Consider the following 21,492-nt stretch of genomic DNA (forward strand, 5'->3'; position numbering starts at 1 on the left):
TAATACAAACAAACCATAAACAAAGCGGACTCTTAGTTGAACCTTTCAGCTTTTATTTCCCCTGGGAGAAAATACAGACCAACTTCCACCGACTGTATACATGTTACATCTGCATTGTACATGCTCAGACACTTGTGTCATCATAGCATACATCAAACCCCACACAGCCAGACATTACATCGTTTCATAGGTTTTCCTTCAAAAAATAGAAGACACATTATACACATACATAGTGAACTAACATGCAACATGACATGCATTCTTCCTCACCATCATTTCACAGTCTTTAACACATTAAACAGTCTTCAACACTTTTCCTAGCTTTGGGTTGACTTTGAAACTTGATCACTTGAATTTGTAACACTGTTTAAAAAAGAAGAGTATACCGGTGTACATGCGTATGATTAACATATTGATGAATTCATGTCCATATCATCAGGGACCATCTCTCCTCATCTTTCATAGGAAGTGTATATGTAAAACGACATAGTAACACCTTTTCTTTGGCCCATCCATGCGTCACTGGTATAAAAGTTAACCATAGTTGAACATGAGGACAGAACAGAGGGTCACAGGATTCAAAAAGCAGACAGGGAGATAGGGCAGTCGGCCAACCAACGAAGGGCACTGTGCCACATAACTCAACAGAGCCGATGACAGTTGTCCTTTTGGTGATGAATACTGTGGTTGATTAATGTCAGGTGAAGCCGCTGCGTAGCAACAGGAGAAAGTTAGTACACACACACACATAAGCATTCAATTAACCACAGTGATACACCCACACGTTCACATGAACACATAAAAACTGAGTCACATAGTCACGTACACACCATGACCTGGTGGCCTTTGGCATGGAATCTGATAAGGAAGTGCATCCTTAAATACAAACTCTGGTGTAGGAAGGGACTTCATTTGTCCATTTCTATGTGTGACTGATGAGCACGGCGATACGTCACACAGTCTAAATCTAAACCAGATGCTGCTGTCAGGCTCTAATTACATTTCCTTGGTCTCTACTAAACAATGCTGAATACCACCACACAATATCACCCCACTGGCAACATCATGTGCTCAGGGCACAGGAACCAGCTCTCAGCTCCAATGCCATCCCACTGGGCACACCGTGCCATTTCAACTTGGACATTTTTGGTAATATTTGGTTGAGACAATGAGATTTCAACCTTTACGGACCCACTCTAAAAGACAGCCAGAAGTGTGTTTCATTCCCAATGTGTTTTTACTATGCTTTGAACCATCTAAAAGCACAACCAAATTCCATTGGAAAAACTCTGATTTCTGGTTTATCTGTCATCTAAATGTGTTTTCACAGCACTTTGAACCATTTAAAAGCACAACAAAGTTCAAATGAGGATACAATGTCAGACATTTAGTATTTATACAACTACTGAAATGTTTTATCAATGTGCTTTATCTAATAGCACAACCAAATGACCTGGATTGTAGTTGAGATTACATTAAAAGAGCATGGTGCAAGTGATCAATGCTGTTTGAGATTCTGCACAGATTAATATAGCAATTGGGCAGATTTCCACAGACTTGCGATATTTGAATGCTATGTCGAACATGCGCACTTTTTATGATTACGGATGTGTCTTAATCCAACGCATCCACCTCCTCATCCGTGTTGGAAAGTGGCCGAGCTACAGCTGTGTTTGTCAGAAAAGCGGTCTTCTCTCGAAAATGTCTGTAAGCGTCCGAACAGTTGGGCCTAGAAACTAAAGTGCAGCTGTAATCACTGCCAAATGTGCTTCTACAAAGTATTTTACAATGGGTGGGTCTAATCCTGAATGCTGATTGGTTAAAATCGCATTTCAGTCGGTGTCTATTCCACAATTGCCACCGGCTAAATCTATGACGTGAAAATGGCTGTTTACTTTGTTCCATCTGACTGTGCATTCCACTGTCTCATCAGCCCAGCCAGGCACTTTATACACTTGATCTCCACTATAAAAAGCATCTAGATATTATCTAATGTCTTTTAGACTAAAATTTAGTTTTCAACAGCGGAGAGTTGTATAAACATGGATGTCTGTCTCTCTGACATTTGCAACATTGTTTCAATATTCAAATTCGATCTCCAGCTGCCCCATAGTAATGAACATGTCATGGGTCTGGACGAGACAGAAAAGTAGGCAGCGTTTCCCAGTCAGTCTAAATCATAATTCAGATGGCATCATTTTTATGGATACAAAAGAAAATTCAATTGAAAAAAGGTCAAATGAAACACAGCTCATTTGCAGTCTTTCCAGCTTCAGTTTGAAGTGATTGTGTTACTGTAGCTGTGTTGTTGGCTAGCTCCTCTGAACAACAGTGTCCTGACGAGTGACCACATTTTCTATGCCAGGTGAAATCTCGCCTCACCAGCTTATTGTTATGGATGTATCCAAATAAATGTCACTAGAAAACAGCTTAAACAAACGCAAATAAAGCTACTTTGTTGTTATTCTGGCTGCACTTTTTGACGTAACTGTAAGTTAGACGTAGTTGGCTAGCTAGCGAGCCAGGGATAAGAACGTTGTCAGCCAGTATGGGTATAGAACAAATGACTGGGTCGCGTCCATAGATACAGAACAAAAAGACTGAATGACTGGGACGGGTCCATAGATACAGAACAAAAAGACTGAATGACTGGGACGGGTCCATAGATACAGAACAAAAAGACTGAATGACTGGGACGGGTCCATAGATACAGAACAAAAAGACTGAATGACTGGGACGGGTCCATAGATACAGAACAAAAAGACTGAATGACTGGGACGGGTCCATAGATACAGAACAAAAAGACTGAATGACTGGGACGGGTCCATAGATACAGAACAAAAAGACTGAACTACTGGGTCGCAACCCAAGATTTGTTTCAGGACTATATCTTCCAAACAGAATATCTATGGTGATATTTACCTGCGTAGACAGTCAAACCCAATTCAACACTCAGTTTGTCTACAAATTAATTGTTGGATTCACGTCTCCATCTCAAACAAAAATCTAACTTAAAGAATAGGACTAAATTAAATCAAATCAAACTTTAAATGCACATTAAATAAACTTTGATTTAAATTTAGTCCATATTCTTTAACTTACATTTTTGGTTGAGATGGAAACATGAATACAACATATTAATAATTACCTTGAAGAGTAAATTTGAAATGAACCAAAGCTTGAAACCCTAAGCCTATATGTATTGTCTATTTAAGCAATACAGCCCGAGGTCTATTCTTACACACCACGCAACGTGTGCCCGGACACAGCTCTAAGCCGTGGTATATTGGCCATATACCACAAACCCCTGAGGGTTATTGCGATTATAAACTGGTTGCCAATGTAATTTTTTTTACCATGGTTGAATTGAAACAATAGCTGTTGATGACTTTGCAAATACTATATAGGCCTAAATAGTATAATTGATGATACATGACTTATAAAGTATGGTTACATTTCATTTGCTCTGTTAAACCTACCCTTTGGAAGTACTTTGATAGCACCAGTGAATATATTTAGTTATTAAGAGATCTCTCAATAATCATTCTCACAATAGCACATTGGTAGTAGTCAGTGACATAGTACATAACAACTAAGTAGGGCTGAGCTTGGTGGAAACCCTGGATGGGAAACTACATTTATAGTTGTAGATAGATCATTTCTCCAGTAGGAGGTGCTGCTCAGCCTGTTGTTTTTTCTTCTTCTTCTGATAGTGGATATAACGTTGAGTTTCTGCCATTGTTTTAAAGATACAAATGCAGAATATTTCATACAAGGTTTGTCTATGTTGAAAATTGGTTACAATGACAACATAACCTTGTGGTTTAAAAAAACATTTGACATTTTTTCAATTCCAATGTACAGATTCCACGTCACAATACGTTTATTCAACCTGTTTGTGCCCAGTGGAATGCCACAGCTGTATCCATGTTCAGTCTCTTTTTAGAACTGTTTAAACAGCACCTAAAAAACATATAAATAAAAATGTCACTGACAAGGAGGAGTACCAAGGCACAACAACAGGAAACAGTCAAGGCGATGAAGGTGGAGCCTTCACGTTAAATGACTGGGTTTCAACTGACACACGCCTTTCGACACCCCCCAGGACATCACCGCCCAGGGAAGAACGGGTGAACCGGCGGATGGTGCCGACGAAGGAGGCCGGGTACAGGGTCCTTATGGAGCCCCGGGACCAGTCCCAGTTGGGGTAGAGGCGCTTAAGGACGGCGCGCCGAAACAGGATGTACACCCAGGGGTCCAGGATCTGGTTCCAGGTGGCGAAACGGATGAAGAGCAGCAGGTTGCGGACCTGAAGTGGGCTCTCTGACAACACAGTCTGCGCAATAAACACCTGTGGAATGTAGGGGGAGGGAGGGAGATGGAGAGACAAAGACAATTAGAAGAATAGGGAGGGAGATGGAGGGAATAACAGTTAGAGAGAGAGTGGGGAAGTGAGAGGGAGAATGATTTGTCATCAGTAGTTTGAACACGAGGGCAGCAGTTTGGGCCTTCTCACACACATTCACACACACACACACACACACACACACACACACACACACACACACACACACACACACACACACACACACACACACACACACACACACACACACACACACACACACACACACACACACACACACACACACACACACACACACACACACACACAAATAAGCTCTACTCCTCAGGAATGACATATGCGCTTGTGTTTAGCAAATAATTAGCATTTTCCAGATGCATCTAAAAAATGCTAACAGTCCCTTTTAGTGTCTCATGATCGCAGCTGGCAGTGAGTTGCTGTGGTCAAACACACACACACGCATGCATCATTAACAACGGAACACACACGCATGCATCATTAACAACGGAACACACACGCATGCATCATTAACAACGGAACACACACGCATGCATCATTAACAACGGAACACACACGCATGCATCATTAACAACGGAACACACACGCATGCATCATTAACAACGGAACACACACGCATGCATCATTAACAACGGAACACACACGCATGCATCATTAACAACGGAACACACACGCATGCATCATTAACAACGGAACACCCCGGCAGTCCTACAATCTAAGCTAGATGCCCTCAATCTCACTCAAATCATCAAGGAACCCACCAGGTACAACCCTAACTCTGTAAACAAGGGCACCCTCATAGATGTCATCCTGACCAACTGGCCCTCCAAATACACCTCCGATGTCTTCAACCAGGATCTCAGCGACCACTGCCACATTGCCTGTATCCGCCACGGAGCCGCAGTCAAACGACCACCCCTCATCACTGTCAAACGCTCCCTAAAACACTTCTGTGAGCAGGCCTTTCTAATCGACCTGGCCCGGGTATCCTGGAAGGACATTGACCTCATCCCGTCAGTTGAGGATGCCTGGTCATTCTTTAAAAGTAACTTCCTCACCATTTTAGATAAGCACGCTCCGTTCAAAAAATGCAGAACCAAGAACAGATATAGCCCTTGGTTCACTGCAGACCTGACTGCCCTCGACCAGCACAAAAACATCCTGTGGCGGACTGCAATAGCATCGAATAGCCCCCGTGATATGCAACTGTTCAGGGAAGTCAGGAACCAATACACACAGTCAGTCAGGAATGCTAAGGCCAGCTTCTTCAGGCAGAAGTTTGCATCCTGTAGCTCCAACTCCAAAAAGTTCTGGGACATTGTGAAGTCCATGGAGAACAAGAGCACCTCCTCCCAGCTGCCCACTCCACTGAGGCTAGGTAACACGGTCTCCACCGTTAAATCCATGATTATCGAAAACTTCAATAAGCACTTCTCAACGGCTGGCCATGCCTTCCGCCTGGCTACTCCAACCTCGGCCAACAGCTCTGCCCCCCCCGCAGCTCCTCGCCCAAGCCTCTCCAGGTTCTCCTTTACCCAAATCCAGATAGCAGATGTTCTGAAAGAGCTGCAAAACCTGGATCCATACAAATCAGCTGGGCTTGACAATCTGGACCCTCTATTTCTGAAACTATCTGCCGCCATTGTCGCAACCCCTATTACCAGCCTGTTCAACCTCTCTTTCATATCGTCTGAGATCCCCAAGGATTGGAAAGCTGCCGCAGTCATCCCCCTCTTCAAAGGGGGAGACACCCTGGACCCAAACTGTTATAAACCTATATCCATCCTGCCCTGCCTATCTAAGGTCTTCGAAAGCCAAGTCAACAAACAGGTCACTGACCATCTCGAATCCCGCCGTACCTTCTCCGCTGTGCAATCTGGTTTCCGAGCCGGTCACGGGTGCACCTCAGCTACACTCAAGGTACTAAACGATATCATAACTGCCATCGATAAAAGACAGTACTGTGCAGCCGTCTTCATCGACCTCGCCAAGGCTTTCGACTCTGTCAATCACCATATTCTTATCGGCAGACTCAATAGCCTCGGTTTTTCGGATGACTGCCTTGCCTGGTTCACCAATTACTTTGCAGACAGAGTTCAGTGTGTCAAATCGGAGGGCATGCTATCCGGTCCTCTGGCAGTCTCTATGGGGGTGCCACAGGGTTCAATTATCGGGCCGACTCTTTTCTCTGTATATATCAATGATGTTGCTCTTGCTGCGGGCGATTCCCTGATCCACCTCTACGCAGACGACACCATTCTATATACTTTTGGCCCGTCATTGGACACTGTGCTATCTAACCTCCAAACGAGCTTCAATGCCATACAGCACTCCTTCCGTGGCCTCCAACTGCTTTTAAACGCGAGTAAAACCAAATGCATGCTTTTCAACCGATCGCTGCCTGCACCCGCATGCCCGACTAGCATCACCACCCTGGATGGTTCCGACCTTGAATATGTGGACATCTATAAGTACCTAGGTGTCTGGCTAGACTGCAAACTCTCCTTCCAGACTCACATCAAACATCTCCAATCGAAAATCAAATCAAGAGTCGGCTTTCTATTCCGCAACAAAGCCTCCTTCACTCACGCCGCCAAACTTACCCTAGTAAAACTGACTATCCTACCGATCCTCGACTTCGGCAATGTCATCTACAAAATGGCTTCCAACACTCTACTCAGCAAACTGGATGCAGTCTATCACAGTGCCATCCGTTTTGTCACTAAAGCACCTTATACCACCCACCACTGCGACTTGTATGCTCTAGTCGGCTGGCCCTCACTACATATTCGTCGTCAGACCCACTGGCTCCAGGTCATCTACAAGTCCATGCTAGGTAAAGCTCCGCCTTATCTCAGTTCACTGGTCACGATGGCAACACCCATCCGTAGCACGCGCTCCAGCAGGTGTATCTCACTGATCATCCCTAAAGCCAACACCTCATTTGGCCGCCTTTCGTTCCAGTACTCTGCTGCCTGTGACTGGAACGAACTGCAAAAATCGCTGAAGTTGGAGACTTTTATCTCCCTCACCAACTTCAAACATCTGCTATCCGAGCAGCTAACCGATCGCTGCAGCTGTACATAGTCTATTGGTAAATAGCCCACCCATTTTCACCTACCTCATCCCCATACTGTTTTTATACTGTTTTTTATTTATTTACTTTTCTGCTCTTTTGCACACCAATATCTCTACCTGTACATGACCATCTGATCATTTATCACTCCAGTGTTAATCTGCAAAATTTTATTATTCGCCTACCTCCTCATGCCTTTTGCACACATTGTATATAGACTGCCCATTTTTTGTTCTACTGTGTTATTGACTTGTTAATTGTTTACTCCATGTGTAACTCTGTGTTGTCTGTTCACACTGCTATGCTTTATTTTGGCCAGGTCGCAGTTGCAAATGAGAACTTGTTCTCAACTAGCCTACCTGGTTAAATAAAGGTGAAAAAAATAAAATAAAAAAAATAAAACACACGCATGCATCATTAACAACGGAACACACACGCATGCATCATTAACAACGGAACACACACGCATGCATCATTAACAATGGAACACACACGCATGCTTCATTAACAACGGAACACACACGCATGCATCATTAACGACGGAACACACACGCATGCATCATTAACTACGGAACACACACGCATGCATCATTAACAACGGAACACACACGCATGCATCATTAACGACGGAACACACACGCATGCATCATTAACGACGGAACACACACGCATGCATCATTAACAACGGAACACACACGCATGCATCATTAACAACGGAACACACACGCATGCATCATTAACGACGGAACACACATGCATGCATCATTAACGACGGAACACACACGCATGCATCATTAACAACGGAACACACACGCATGCATCATTAACAACGGAACACACACGCATGCATCATTAACAACGGAACACACACGCATGCATCATTAACAACGGAACACACACGCATGCATCATTAACAACGGAACACACACGCATGCATCATTAACAACGGAATACACACGAATAGAGTACGCAGATACACAACGACCACAGGTCCAAAGCATTGCTTATGATTTGGATTGGAATGATCATTGTTTTTTAAAACAATTTTTAGATATCACCATCGTTGGTCCATGGGGAGGGGGGGGTGCACTGGCAAAAGCAGAGATTGCAAGTGAATGGCTCATTGCCTGCCTGATATGGAGTAGAACAGAAACGAATATCTCTCAAATAGTCTTTGGACTGAGCATGATCCAGTTGGGGGTTATGAATAATGTAGTTCAGAAGCTGTTAAGGAGAAGTGAAGCGGCTAAGATGGTGGTCCAAAGCAGATGAGTCCATAGTTGTGGCACGAATGATGCATTCATTTGGATGGTCTGGCTATGGATGAGGGTCCGGACAGTCCGGAGGAGCCACAGCACAAAGCAATATGTTGTGAGTAAAGATAGGGGGCGGTATAAACATTAGCTGTTTTTACTCGCCTTAGTCTGGACTCCTGACATAGGATGTATACCCAGGGGTCACATAGCTGATTGAAGGTGGCCATCCGCAGGCTGAGTAACATGAAGTCAGGCTCTACGGGTTTGGCGTACACAGCACATTTCAGACTATATATCTGTACAGGACAGTCAGGAGGTTAGACTGGATGAAGGGCTCCAGAAGTGCTGAAGAACATATGATAGCGGGGCGACAGGTAGCCTAGAGCGTTGGACTAGTAACCGAAAGGTTGCAATATCGAATCCCCGAGCTGACAAGGTAAAAAAAATCTGTTGTTCTACCCCTGAACAAGGCAGTTAACCAACTGGTCCTAGTCCGTCATTGAAAATAAGAATTTGTTCTTAGCTGACTTGCCTAGTTAAATAACGGTATGAAATAAAGTGTTACAGAACACACAAAGAGCAGTGGAATAGTAGCACATCATACACCCACATTGTGAGGCTGTGATGTGAGTTGATGTGGTTTTTGGCCTCCCAACTACCTAAGCCACAATGTTGATTACAAAGAGCCTTGAATGGCTATGGTCCAGAAGTATTACAGCACTTTGAGGTCAGATAATTTAGCCAGCATTGCTTAGGAGAAATGAGGCATTTAGAGACTGGTAGCTTAGACCAGACTAAGCCCCATATTTTGAGAGTGAGAAATAACGAAATGTGTATACAGTGCATTTGGAAAGTATTCAGACCCCTTGACTTTATCCACATTTTGTTACATTACAGCCCTGTTCTAAAGTATATTACATCACCCCCCCATCAAACTACACACAATACCCCATAATGACAAAGCAAAAACAGGTTTACATGTTTTTTTTTCAAATGTATGAAAAAAATATGACATTGACATAAGTAAACAGACCCTTTACTCAGTACTTTGTTGAAGCACCTTAGGCATCGATTGCAGCCTCGAATCTTCTTGGGTATGACGCTACAAGCTTGGCACACCTGTATTTGGGGAGTTTCTCCTCTCCAGATCCTCTCAAGCTGTATCAGGTTGGATGGGGAGCATGGCTGCACAGCTATTTTCAGGTCTCTCCAGAGATGTTCGATCGGGTTCAAGTCAGTGCTCTGGCTGGGCCACTCAAGGATATTGAAACTTGTCCCGAAGCCACTCCTGCATTGTCTTGGCTGTGTGCTTAGGGTCGTTGTCCTGTTGGAAGGTGAACCTTCGCCCCAGTCTGAGGTCCTGAGTGCTCTGAAGCAGGTTTTCATCAAATATCAGCATCATGCTGTTTTTCAGTAGCTGGGACTGGGAGACTAGTCAGGATCGAGGGAAAGATTAACAATTCTGACTAGTCTCCCAGTTCCAGACGTGGAAAAACATTCCTACAGCATGCCACAACCATAGGGATGGTGCCAGGTTTCCTCCAGACGTGAAGCTTGGCATTCAGGGCAAAGAGTTCAAACTTAGTTTCATCAGATCAGAGAATCTTGTTTCTCACGGTCTGAGAGTCTTTTGGTGTCTTTGACAAACTCCAAGTCGGCTGTCATGTGCCTTTTACTGAGGAGTGGATTGCATCTGGCCCCTCTAACATAAAGACCTGATTGGTGGAATGCTGAAGAGAACTGTATACTTTATCCATTTGATTTTTTTTAACCTTTATTTATCTAGGTAAGTCAGTTTAAGAACACATTCTTATTTTCAATAACGGGGTAGGAACGGTGGGTTAACTGCCTTGTTCAGGGGGCAGAACGACAGATTTTTACCTTGTCAGCCCTGGAATTCAATCTTGCAACTTTTCGGTTACTAGTCCAACGCTCTAACCACTAGGCTACCTTCTGTCCCAAGTAGCCTAATAAGGTATTTCTGTTTTTTTATTTTGAATACAATTTGCAATCATTTCTTAAAACCTTTTTTTCACTTCATCATTATTGGGTATTGTGTGTAGATTTGAGGGGGGGAAATGATTTAATCAATTTGAGAATAAAGACGTAACAACATGGAGAAAGGAGGGGCTCTGAATACTTTCCTGTACATTACATGTCAGAGACTGTTAGTTTATGTTTATGTACTATAACAGTTCTGTATTTGTTAGTACTTTTATCAACAGTCACTGTGCGATTGAAAACTTCGTATCAGTTTTGAATTGAATCGATTGAACACAGACACAGCAGGACAGAGGCAGATCTAGGAAAAAGACTCTGGCCCGGATATCCCCCTTTGTCTGCAGCCGGAGATTGCCCTCTCTTACAGGCCTTATCACCAGCCAGCATACAGCCCCATTCCCTAATACAGGGCCAGTTCCACTTCCTGAACTTGACATTAGCTGTAAACAATGCACATTGCTTACAAAGACACCCCACAGTTTATGCTGTTCAGCCAGTTATTCAGCCTTATTTTACCAGGTAAGTTGACTGAGAACATATTATTGCAACAACCTAGGTAAGAGTTACAGGGGGAGAAGAGGGGATAAAACCACCAATTGGAAGCTGGGGGATGATTAGGTGGCCATGATGGTCAGGTTGGTGATGTAGCCAAGACACTGGGGTTAACACCCCTACTCTTACGATAAGTGCCACGGGATCTTTAGTGACCACAGAGAGTCAGGACAACCGTTTAACATCCCATCCCGAAAGACGGCACCTTACACAGGACAATGTCCCCTTCGCTGCCCTGGGGCATTGGACTCTCCATAGACCAGACCCCTTCTGGACTTCCAACAGCACTTCCAGCAGCTGTTCTTCAATCCAGGGACCAACCTTGCTTAGCTTTAGAGGCAAGTCAGCAGTGGTACCAGAAAGTTAGCCAAAAAGAGTTCAGTTAGTGGAGGATCGAGAGAGCAACCTCAATTATCAGAGATTTTTGTGTGCACATATTGATACACATGTATTGGGGCCTGTATCAAGTGTGAGTTGATCATTATCTCTTGACTTAATTTGCCATACAAATGCAGTACGTATACAGTATGCAGCAGTGATGGTCTATTGCATTACATATGTTGGTTAAGTCAGATAAGAACAAATTCTTATTTACAATGACGGCCTACCAAAATGCAAAAGGATGGAATTAAAAATAAACATAAATTAAATAAAAATATAGGATAAAATACACATCACGAAAAGAGAGACAACACTACATAAAGAGAGAACTAAGACAACAACATAGCAAGGCAGCAACACATGCCAACACAGCATGGTAGCAACACAACATGGCAGCAACACAACATGGAGGCAGCACAACATGGTAGCAGCACAAAACAGGGTACACATATTATTGGGCACAGACAACAACACAAAGGGCAAAAGGTAGAGACAACAATACATCACGCGAAGCAGCCACAACTGTCAGTAAGAGTGTCCATGATTGAGTGTTTGAATGAAGAGATGGAGATAAAACTGTACAGTTTGAGTGTTTTTTTGCAGATTGTTCCAGTCGTTAGCTTTGAATGAAGAGATTGGGTGCTCGAGCCCTGAATGCTGATTGGCTGATAGCCGTGGTATATCAGACCGTGTACCACGGGTATAAAAAACATGTATTTTTAATGCTCGAATTACTTTGGTAACCAGTTTATAAGAGCAATAAGGCACCTCGGGGGTTGGTGATATGTGGTAAATATACCACGGCTAAGGGCTGTGTCCAGGTACTCCACATTGAATCGTGCATAAGAACAGCCCTTAGCCGTCGTATATTGGCCATATACCACACCCCCGTGGGCCTTGTTGCTTAAATATGTTACAAAGAACAAATGTTGGAATTTCTTACATATCAATACTGAGTGATGACTATAATGATGTGTTTCAGTGGATATTGTGTCCTCCCGGCATGTACTGTACGTGCTTGGTATAGTGTGTATGTATGTGCGTGTGTGCGTGCATGTTTTAATAGGCTGCCACTACTCACCAGCAGGGGGCACCAGCAGATGGTAGCGATCATCATGATCCAGATGAGCTGCACCATCATCTCCACCTCGTAGTCGCGGCGACGCTGCATGCCGTCCTGGCCGCAGCACACCTTGACCAGGGTCACCACGCTCACCGTGTTGAGCAGGAAGGACACGGCTATGGACAGCAGCCCGACCAGAGAGAAGAGTAGACAGAAGACCATGTCGCTAGCCTTAGAGCTAATGTTGAAGAAGCACCAGGAGCCTGGTATCTGCATGTGGTAGCTCCCCACACCCACCAGGGGCAGTAGTGAGATGCATCCCGCTACCGCCCACACCATCAGCACTATGCACACGGCCCGCGACTTGGTCATGCTGGTCGAGCGGGCGAACGGCCGGTTGATGCCCACGAAGCGCTCCACAGCCATGGTGGCGCCCAGCAGCAGTGGGCACAGGCCGTAGAAGACCATGGACATGCCCATGTAGTTGCAGAAGTGGCAGTGCGGGTCCAGGCGGCGCCAGTTGAACTGGGTGAAGTGGAAGGTGATCACGATAATGCCGGTGACCAGGAGGCCCATGAAGTCGGTGACCACCAGGCCGCAGAGGAAGACGAGGAAGGAGGAACGTGAGCGGCTGTGCGTGCGCTGGAAGGACTTGAGGAGGACCACAAAGGCGATGAGGTTGAAGGTGAGGCCCAGAGGGCTGAACACAGTGGAGAAGTAGATGGAAGCAATGGTGTGGGGGAAGTTGAAGGGGGGATTGTTGATGGAGAAGCACTGTGGAGTCGTCTCGTTGGAGAGGTTCATGGTGGCGGCTGCAGGAAGTTTGGCTATTCCCTACACTTCAGAAGGGGAGGAACTAGTTCATTTAAGATTTCCGTTGCCTTTATTCTTCCTCCTGACAAATGGGACAGAACTCTGCATTAGTAACAGAAGCGTTTCAACAAGACTTTTAACAACTTTTTTGGTTTAGCTCACAGGACAGTATAATAAACTTCCATTCAGCAGAGATTATATGATATGTTGAGGGAAGAATGTTTATTAGTTGACAGAACTGGAACGCTAACACTCGACTGACATCAAAAACTACACACAGCTTTTAAAAATGTTTACAGAAACCGACTGAAAACTTTTGTTTGCCATTGTGTCATTGTCTACATAGCCTCTTGGGACCAGTCTGATTGCTATGTTTACCATTCTATTGAACACAGTGATAAGGCTGGTTCCACCAGACTCATCCTAACATGTTGACAATGTTTAAACAGACTCAATCAAGCCTCTCTGGAGGACTAAAGACTCAATGGTGGATAGAGACTTTGACCCCATGAATTCCAAAGTGTGGGAGACAGTAAAAACACACAACTGTAGTTGCCCATCTCTTGGCAGGAAATGCAGTTACATCAACATTACGTCAACGTTAATATAATGATGTCTTTAACAGAGGTCAGAGGTCAGCTTACTAGTCATTCACTTCTGCCATCAAACTAAATGGAGATCACATAGTCTCTAATTTTTACCGGTAGGCTATCATGGGGACATCCTACCATGTTATCACCGAGGAACTTGTGCTGCATTGTAGGCATTGTAGGCATTGTAGGTATGAACCCAAATACAGAAAAACATATGCTCTCATTTCAATAAAATAAAATAATCAAAGAAGTTCACCAAGCTTAGTAGATAGTTGGGTTTGCTAGATATAGTTGCTAAGATGTAGTTGCTAAGATGTAGTTGCTAAAGTTGTAGTTGCTAAGATGTAGTTGCTAAGATGTAGTTGCTAAGATTGGAAATTATTCAGACCCCTTCACTTTTTCCTCATTTTCTTATGTTACAGCCTTATTCTAAAATTTATTTAAAAACATTTCCCTCATCAATCTACACACAAAACCCATAATGACAAAGTGAAAACAGGTTTTTAGATATGTTTGCTAATTTATAAAAATGAAAAACTGAGAGAACTGAGACAGGATTGTGTCGAGGTACAGATCTGGGGAAGAGTACCAAAACAATTCTGCAGCATAGAAGGTCCGCAAGAACATAATGGCCTCCCTCAATCTTAAATGGAAGAGGTTTGGAACCACCAAGACTCTTCTTAGAGCTGACCGCTCGGCCAAACTGAGCAATCGGGGGAGAAGGGCCTTGGTCAGGGAGGTGACCAAGAACCCGATGGTCACTCTGACTGAGCTCCAGAGTTCCTCTGTGGAGATGGGAGAACCTTCCAGAAGGACAACCATCTCTGCAGCACTCCACCAATCAGGCCTTTATTGTAAAGTGGCCAGATGGAAGCCACTCCTCAGTAAAAGGCACATGACAGCCCGCTTGGAGTTTGTCAAAAGGCACCTAAAGGACTCTCAGACCATGAGAAACAAGATTCTCTGGTCTGATGAAACCAAGATTGAACTCTTTGGCCTGAATGCCAAGTGTCACGTCTGGAAGAAGCCTGGCACCATCCCTACGGTGAAACATGGTGGTGGCAGCATCATGCTGTGGGGATGTTTTTCAGTGGCAGGGACTGAAAGACTAGCCAGGATTGAGGCGAAGATGAACAAAGCAATGTACAGAGAGATCCTTAATGAATACCTGCTCCAGAGCGCTCAGGACCACAGACTTGGCGAAGGTTCACCTTTAACAGGACAACGACCCTAAGCACACAGCCAAGACAACGCAGGAGTGGCTTCGGGACAAGTTTCTGAATGTCTTTGAGTGGCCCAGCCATAGTCCGGACTTGAACCTGATTCAACATCTCTGGAGAGATCTGAAAATAGTTGTGCAGCAATGCTCCCCATCCTACCTGACAGAGCTTGAGAGGATCTGCAGAGAAGAATGGGAGAAACTCCCCAAATACAGGTATGACATGTTTGTAGCGTCATACCCAAGAAGACTCAAGGCTGTAATCGCTGCCAAAGGTGCTTCAACAAAGTACTGAATAAAGGGTCTGAATACTAAAAGCCTGTTTTTGCTTTGTTATTATGGGGTATTGTGTGTAGATTGATGAGGAAAAAGTATATTTAATCAATGTTTGAATAAGGCTGTAACGTAACAAAATGTGGAAAATGTTTCGGGGTCTGAATACGAATGCACTTTAGTTACTGATTTTGTGTTTAGTGTTTGAGACCCTTCCATCCCCAGCTATAGCTAGACAGTCAGTCTTTCTGGGACCAGGCTGGGAATAGTTATCAGGTCAAATTTAACCTGTGTTCCTTGGAGGAATGGCATTATGTTGTTGCAATCAGGCACTAGTATTCCCTGTCTCCCTGCGTGTTTTGACTACAGAATCACGAGAAATTACACTGAAGCAATCAGCCAATATCCTAATTTCTATACTTATTCAATTTTGTTTTCCAACTAATGAGAGTGGATTACCACTGGATAAATGCATTGAAATCAGAGAGGACAAGAGAAATTAAACTTCTACAAATAACAAACAAGCTGGTGTTGATCCTTGAGCCTTTTTGCTTAAATACACCTGCAATCTCAAACTATCCATATTACAATTGAAATAGCCTACGTGCTCCAGTGTGGTTCATTTGGTAGGACCATGGTGGTAGCAACAGGGATCACATTTACAAAAAAAATTATGCATTTACTGTACTATAAGTAATTTTGGATCAAAGCTTCTGAAAAAGAACATATTATATCAAATGGATATCTTTATGTTGCTGAACACGATACCTAAACATGGAACCAATGCTGGGAACTGAAGGCAAAGGCCAGAAGTACCGTAGCTTATACAGTGGGGACAACAAGTATTTGACACACTGCCGGTTTTCCTACTTACAAAGCATGTAGAGGTCTGTAATTTTTATCATAAGTACACTTTAACCGTGAGAGACGGAATCTAAAACAAAAATATAGAAAATCACATTGTATGATTTTTAAGTAATAAATTAGCATTTTATTGATTGACATAAGTATTTGATACATCAGAAAAGCTGAACTTAATATTTGGTACATACAACCTTTGTTTGCAGTTACAGAGATCATACGTTTCATGTAGTTCTTGACCAGGTTTGCACACACTGCAGCAGGGATTTTGGCCCACTCCTCCATACAGACCTTCTACAGATCCTTCAGGTTTCGGGGCTGTCGCTGGGCAATACGGACTTTCAGCTCCCTCCAAAGATTTTCTATTGGGTTCAGGTCTGGAGACTAGTTAGGCCACTGCAGGACCTTGAGATGCTTCTCACGGAGCCACTCCTTAGTTGCCCTGGCTGTGTGTTTCGGGTCGCTGTCATGCTGGAAGACCCAGCCACGACCCATCTTCAATGCTCAAACTGAGGGAAGGAGGTTGTTGGCCAAGATCTCGCGATACATGGCCCCATCCATCCTCCCCTCAATACGGTGCAGTCGTCCTGTCCCCTTTGCAGAAAAGCATCCTGTCCCCTTTGCAGAAAACCACCTACATGCTTCACGGGTGGGATGGTGTTCTTGGGGTTGTACTCACCCTTCTTCTTCCTCCAAACACGGCGAGTGGAGTTTAGACCAAAAAGCTCTATTTTTTGTCTCATCAGACCACATGACCTTCTCCCATTCCTCCTCTGGATCATCCAGATGGTCATTAGCAAACTTCAGACGGTCCTGGGCATGCGCTGGCTTGAGCAGGGGGACCTTGCGTGCGCTGCAGGATTTTAATCCATGACGGCGTAGTTTGTTACTAATGGTTTTCTTTGAGACTGTGGTCCCAGCTCATTGACCAGGTCCTGCTGTGTAGTTCTGGGCTTATCCCTCACCTTCCTCATGATCATTGATGCCCCACGAGGTGGGATCTTGCATGGAGCCCCAGACCGAGGGTGATTGACCGTCATCTTGAACTTCTTCCATTTTCTAATAATTGTGCCAACAGCTGTTGCCTTCTCACCAAGCTGCTTGCCTATTGTACTGTAGCCCATCCCAGCCTTGTGCAGGTCTACAATTTTATCCCTGATGTCCTTACACAGCTCTCTGGTCTTGGCCATTGTGGAGAGGTTGGAGTCTGTTTGATTGAGTGTGTGGACAAGTGTTTTTTTATACAGGTAACAAGTTCAAACACGTGCAGTTAATACAGGTTTATGAGTGGAGAACAGGAGGGCTTAAAAATAAAAACTAACAGGTCTGTGAGAGCCGGAATTCTTACTGGTTGGTATGTGATGAAATACTTATGTCATGCAATAAAATGCAAATTAATTACTTAAAAATCATAAAATGTGATTTTCTGGATTTTTGTTTTAGATTCCGTCTCTCACAGTTGAAGTGTACCTATGATAAACATTACAGACCTCTACATGCTTTGTAAGTAGGAAAACCTGCAAAATCTGCAGTGTATCAAATACTTGTTCTCTCCACTGTATGTGAATTCATTCGGAGCATTTCGTGATCATGTCCCGAGTGTGGTGGAGACTGTTGGTTGAAATTCTTCCAGAGAATCTGATTGTCCCATCAAGTCGACCTCATTGGACACTAGCAAATCACCGCAGAACGCAGGGCGTTCCCAACGCATATTTTTGGTGCCCATGACAGAAAGAGCATGCAGTGCTGAATTAGATGAATGACAGGCGGTATCATTTGATTTCTCCGAAAACACTGTGGGAAACAGCACAACTCATTAGATTAGGGGAGACCGGGGCTGTGTGTCACTTTTCACATTTTTTTTAGACTTTTGTCAACAATTATTGTAAAGAACAAGGTCTTGGGTTGAAATGGGTTCCCATTTATTATTACAACACTGTCAATTAACAGTAATTAACAAATGACTCTAGCTTACAGTCTTAGAAATAGCTGGGCTATTGATTTTGATTGAACAATATTCAACAGCTTGTACTTTGTAAATACAACATTTTGTATATAACCATCCCCATCTGAGCATAAAGGCTAGTTCATTTCCATATTGCTTGACCTCGCAACTGTTGGCTCACTATTTTTTTTTTAATATGAAAAATAGCAGAGTTTTTGCACAGGTATAGCCGGTACAGTGCCAACTAACGCTACCTATAATATCTTACAACTCTACAATATCATACAATGCTACAATATCACTGTTACGTTCACCAACACCAATTGATGTGCGCTATGTGCTAACGAGCTAAAAGTCCTAAAGTCCAACCTCAAAACACTGTAACATCATACAACTCTACAATATCAAAAAACAATCAACAGTTTTACAGAATGGGCAGCCAGATAACTGAATCATTTTCAAGAGCAACAGGTGTGCTGTGTTCACGTGTTCACATACTGTATGCAAATTTAGATTTTTGTTTAATTTAGGTGATTTAGAACTTTCAAAATGTTTCAGTGAGACCAGATGACTAATGTATAGTTTTTGAAATCTGGCTGTGGTCAATGAATTTACTGTAGCCTAACCAGTTTTAAATAGCCTATAGGGCCTAGATGTATCGTTTGCACAGAGCCTGTTCTACCTTATGCTAAGCTTAGGATTGCTTGATAGTTTCAAACACTGAGAAATTCATTTAAAAAACAATTCCACCATGAGGCCGTAAAAACAGCAATAAGCAAATAAAACATATCAAAAGTCGAGTCAAATAAAAATGACACGATAAATGGTTTAAGAAACTGCTTAGAATACAGTGTAATGTAGGCATGCAAAACACAAAGTATTTTCTACACTCAAATAAGCTGTAGGAGAGCGACTCCTGGTAGGGAAGCATGGGGTAAGTTGAGACAAGGGGTAAGTTCAGCCTTCCTTGTTTCTAGGAAACCATACACAAAATATATTTTTGGACAAATATTTAGGAAGAGGTCATAATTTCATGGAGTCTGTAGGAAGAAATCACATGGAATAAGTGGTAAGTAAAATTTAAATAATACAAAATTCAAGTCAAATTATTTTGTTTTACAGGTTACATGATGCTTGTATCTAAACCAAAGTAGATAATTTAAAGATTGTTTTATACATCAGCTCCAATATGAGGTCATAAACCTAGCATGAAAGTGCATTCCTGTAGCTGTGTAGGATAATATAGTCAAAATGTTTGCTTTGGAGAAAGTTGAGCCAATGATTGAGCCAATGGCAAGTTGAGCAAATTGATAAGGGATTATTGGTGGGATATGAGGTAACAACAGGGCCCGGAGTATGTTAAAAGTGTTTAAATAAGTGTTGTTAAAATATGCTTAAAATGATTAAAATACAAAAAAAAGTGATTGTGATTGTGTTTAACTGTGTTTGGGAAATAAAGATTGACATGGTTTTAAAAAGGTAGAGGTAATATTTAATTCAGTACAGACATTTGTAGGTGGCTTAATTTACCCTGTACCGCGGCTCAATTGACCCCATACAAAAACAATGTTTTCAGAACTGTAATGTTTACATGAATTCTGATTATTTCCAGGGATACACAACATTGTGAAATATATGTAGATATCTTTGTTTGAATGAATTCTATTTGTGCCTTGAGGGAGTAATACTGAATGTGAAACCAGTGCTCAACTTACCCCTACCTATCCTCCTTGGATATGTTAGAGGCATAGAAACCTTGTAAAGAGTGAATATCTGGACATTATATAAATATAAAAGCCTAGAAGGACCTATCTATTTTTAGAGAAGATAATAAGAAACATGTAGCCTACCTTTTTACAGCAGTCACTCAGTCACTCAAACATCAGGGCGAAGTAGACTGCGTCTTCAGCCTGCTACTGTGCGCGCGCCTCGGTCGTGGTCCGTTTAGTAGACTCTAGTCCACCGTGTCCACACGAGACTATCTTAATGACGTTGTAACAGCTGTAGGCTTACGGTAATGGTCCTCACGAGTGACATCGGTATATGAAAATATACACAATTGATATAAGCCAATGCAAAAATAGTCTGAACTCCCTCTCTGCCGCAGTTAAAACGTTACTTTTTTTCGTCCCTGGAAGTAAACGGGATTGACAGTGGGGAGCATCCAAATGCAAATGTAGCTAATCAGCAGCATAATAGGCAGCGAGAGAATGCAACATCGATGATTCAATCATTGAAACTTATTGTAGATAGAAAAAAGTGTGAATATAATGATCATAATATGTTTACAGCTTTGAAATGTGTCTTTCATAAAAAAACGTGATTAGGGGCAATCTGCAGTTGCTACATGGATTTTTAAAAAACGTATACATTTATAATACGTACCCATTGCTTCTTGAAATGTTTAAGCTTGTTTTACTCCAATGTTTGTAAACAAAGTAAATGTAAACAAAGACTGTATAGCCTCAAAACATAGTTTAAACTATTATGTTGTTATGATGGATGGCCAATCCTTGCATCCAAAGCTCTGCCTATGAATTTGAGAGTGGTTACATTTCTCCAGACCCATCCCTCAGCTAGTTATTGAAACAGGGGTGGAAAGGACACTTTGTTATTGTTTCAACTGCTGATTACTGTAAATTAGATTTGGAAGTGTGACTAACAATGACCCACACTAGTTGATATATATTCTTTACTATTCTGTAAACATAGTTGCTTAATTGAATAGAACTCCAGTATTCAAATCAGAAGACCACCTCATCTGAACCAAAAATATGAACTTGTTAATTTCAATGTTTGTAAACAAAGTCTAACCAAACAACGTATAGCCTTAAATCATGGGTAAAACTATATTTTTGATATGGATGATGCTCAGTCAATGCATTCATAGTTCTGTCTTTGAATTTGAGAGTGGTTGCATTTCTCCAGCTTTTTTCCAGTAAAAGTGACAGGGATTTTTTTATTTTATTGTTTCAATTGCTGATTGCCCCTTTAAGTATTAACACTTTTGACATGTATATTTTCTAAATAATTTCCTATTAGACAAGCTCCATTAGAGGCCCCGCAAGTCCAATC

General features: G+C 42.7%; 1 protein-coding gene across 2 annotated transcripts; it reads right to left on the reverse strand.

The window, feature by feature from the left end:
* Positions 1–2,727: 2,727 nt before the first annotated feature.
* Positions 2,728–20,921, reverse strand: tbxa2r (thromboxane A2 receptor). Of its 2 annotated transcripts, none has more exons than XM_046292431.1 (3): positions 20,268–20,919; positions 12,732–13,608; positions 2,728–4,351 (listed from the first exon to the last, which is right to left on the reverse strand). In XM_046292431.1, exons 2-3 carry the CDS (start codon positions 13,515–13,517, stop codon positions 4,031–4,033), a joined length of 1,107 nt encoding a protein of 368 aa, XP_046148387.1. In that variant the 5' UTR covers positions 13,518–13,608; positions 20,268–20,919; the 3' UTR covers positions 2,728–4,030. The 2 variants fall into 2 exon arrangements, with proteins under 2 accessions (XP_046148387.1, XP_046148396.1); XM_046292440.1 differs by lacking the exon at positions 2,728–4,351 and adding an exon at positions 8,437–9,012 and having other exon boundaries at positions 20,268–20,921.
* Positions 20,922–21,492: the final 571 nt, after the last annotated feature.

This window comes from Oncorhynchus gorbuscha, linkage group LG02, assembly GCF_021184085.1.
Source record: "Oncorhynchus gorbuscha isolate QuinsamMale2020 ecotype Even-year linkage group LG02, OgorEven_v1.0, whole genome shotgun sequence".
Taxonomy (NCBI): Eukaryota; Metazoa; Chordata; class Actinopteri; order Salmoniformes; family Salmonidae; genus Oncorhynchus; species Oncorhynchus gorbuscha.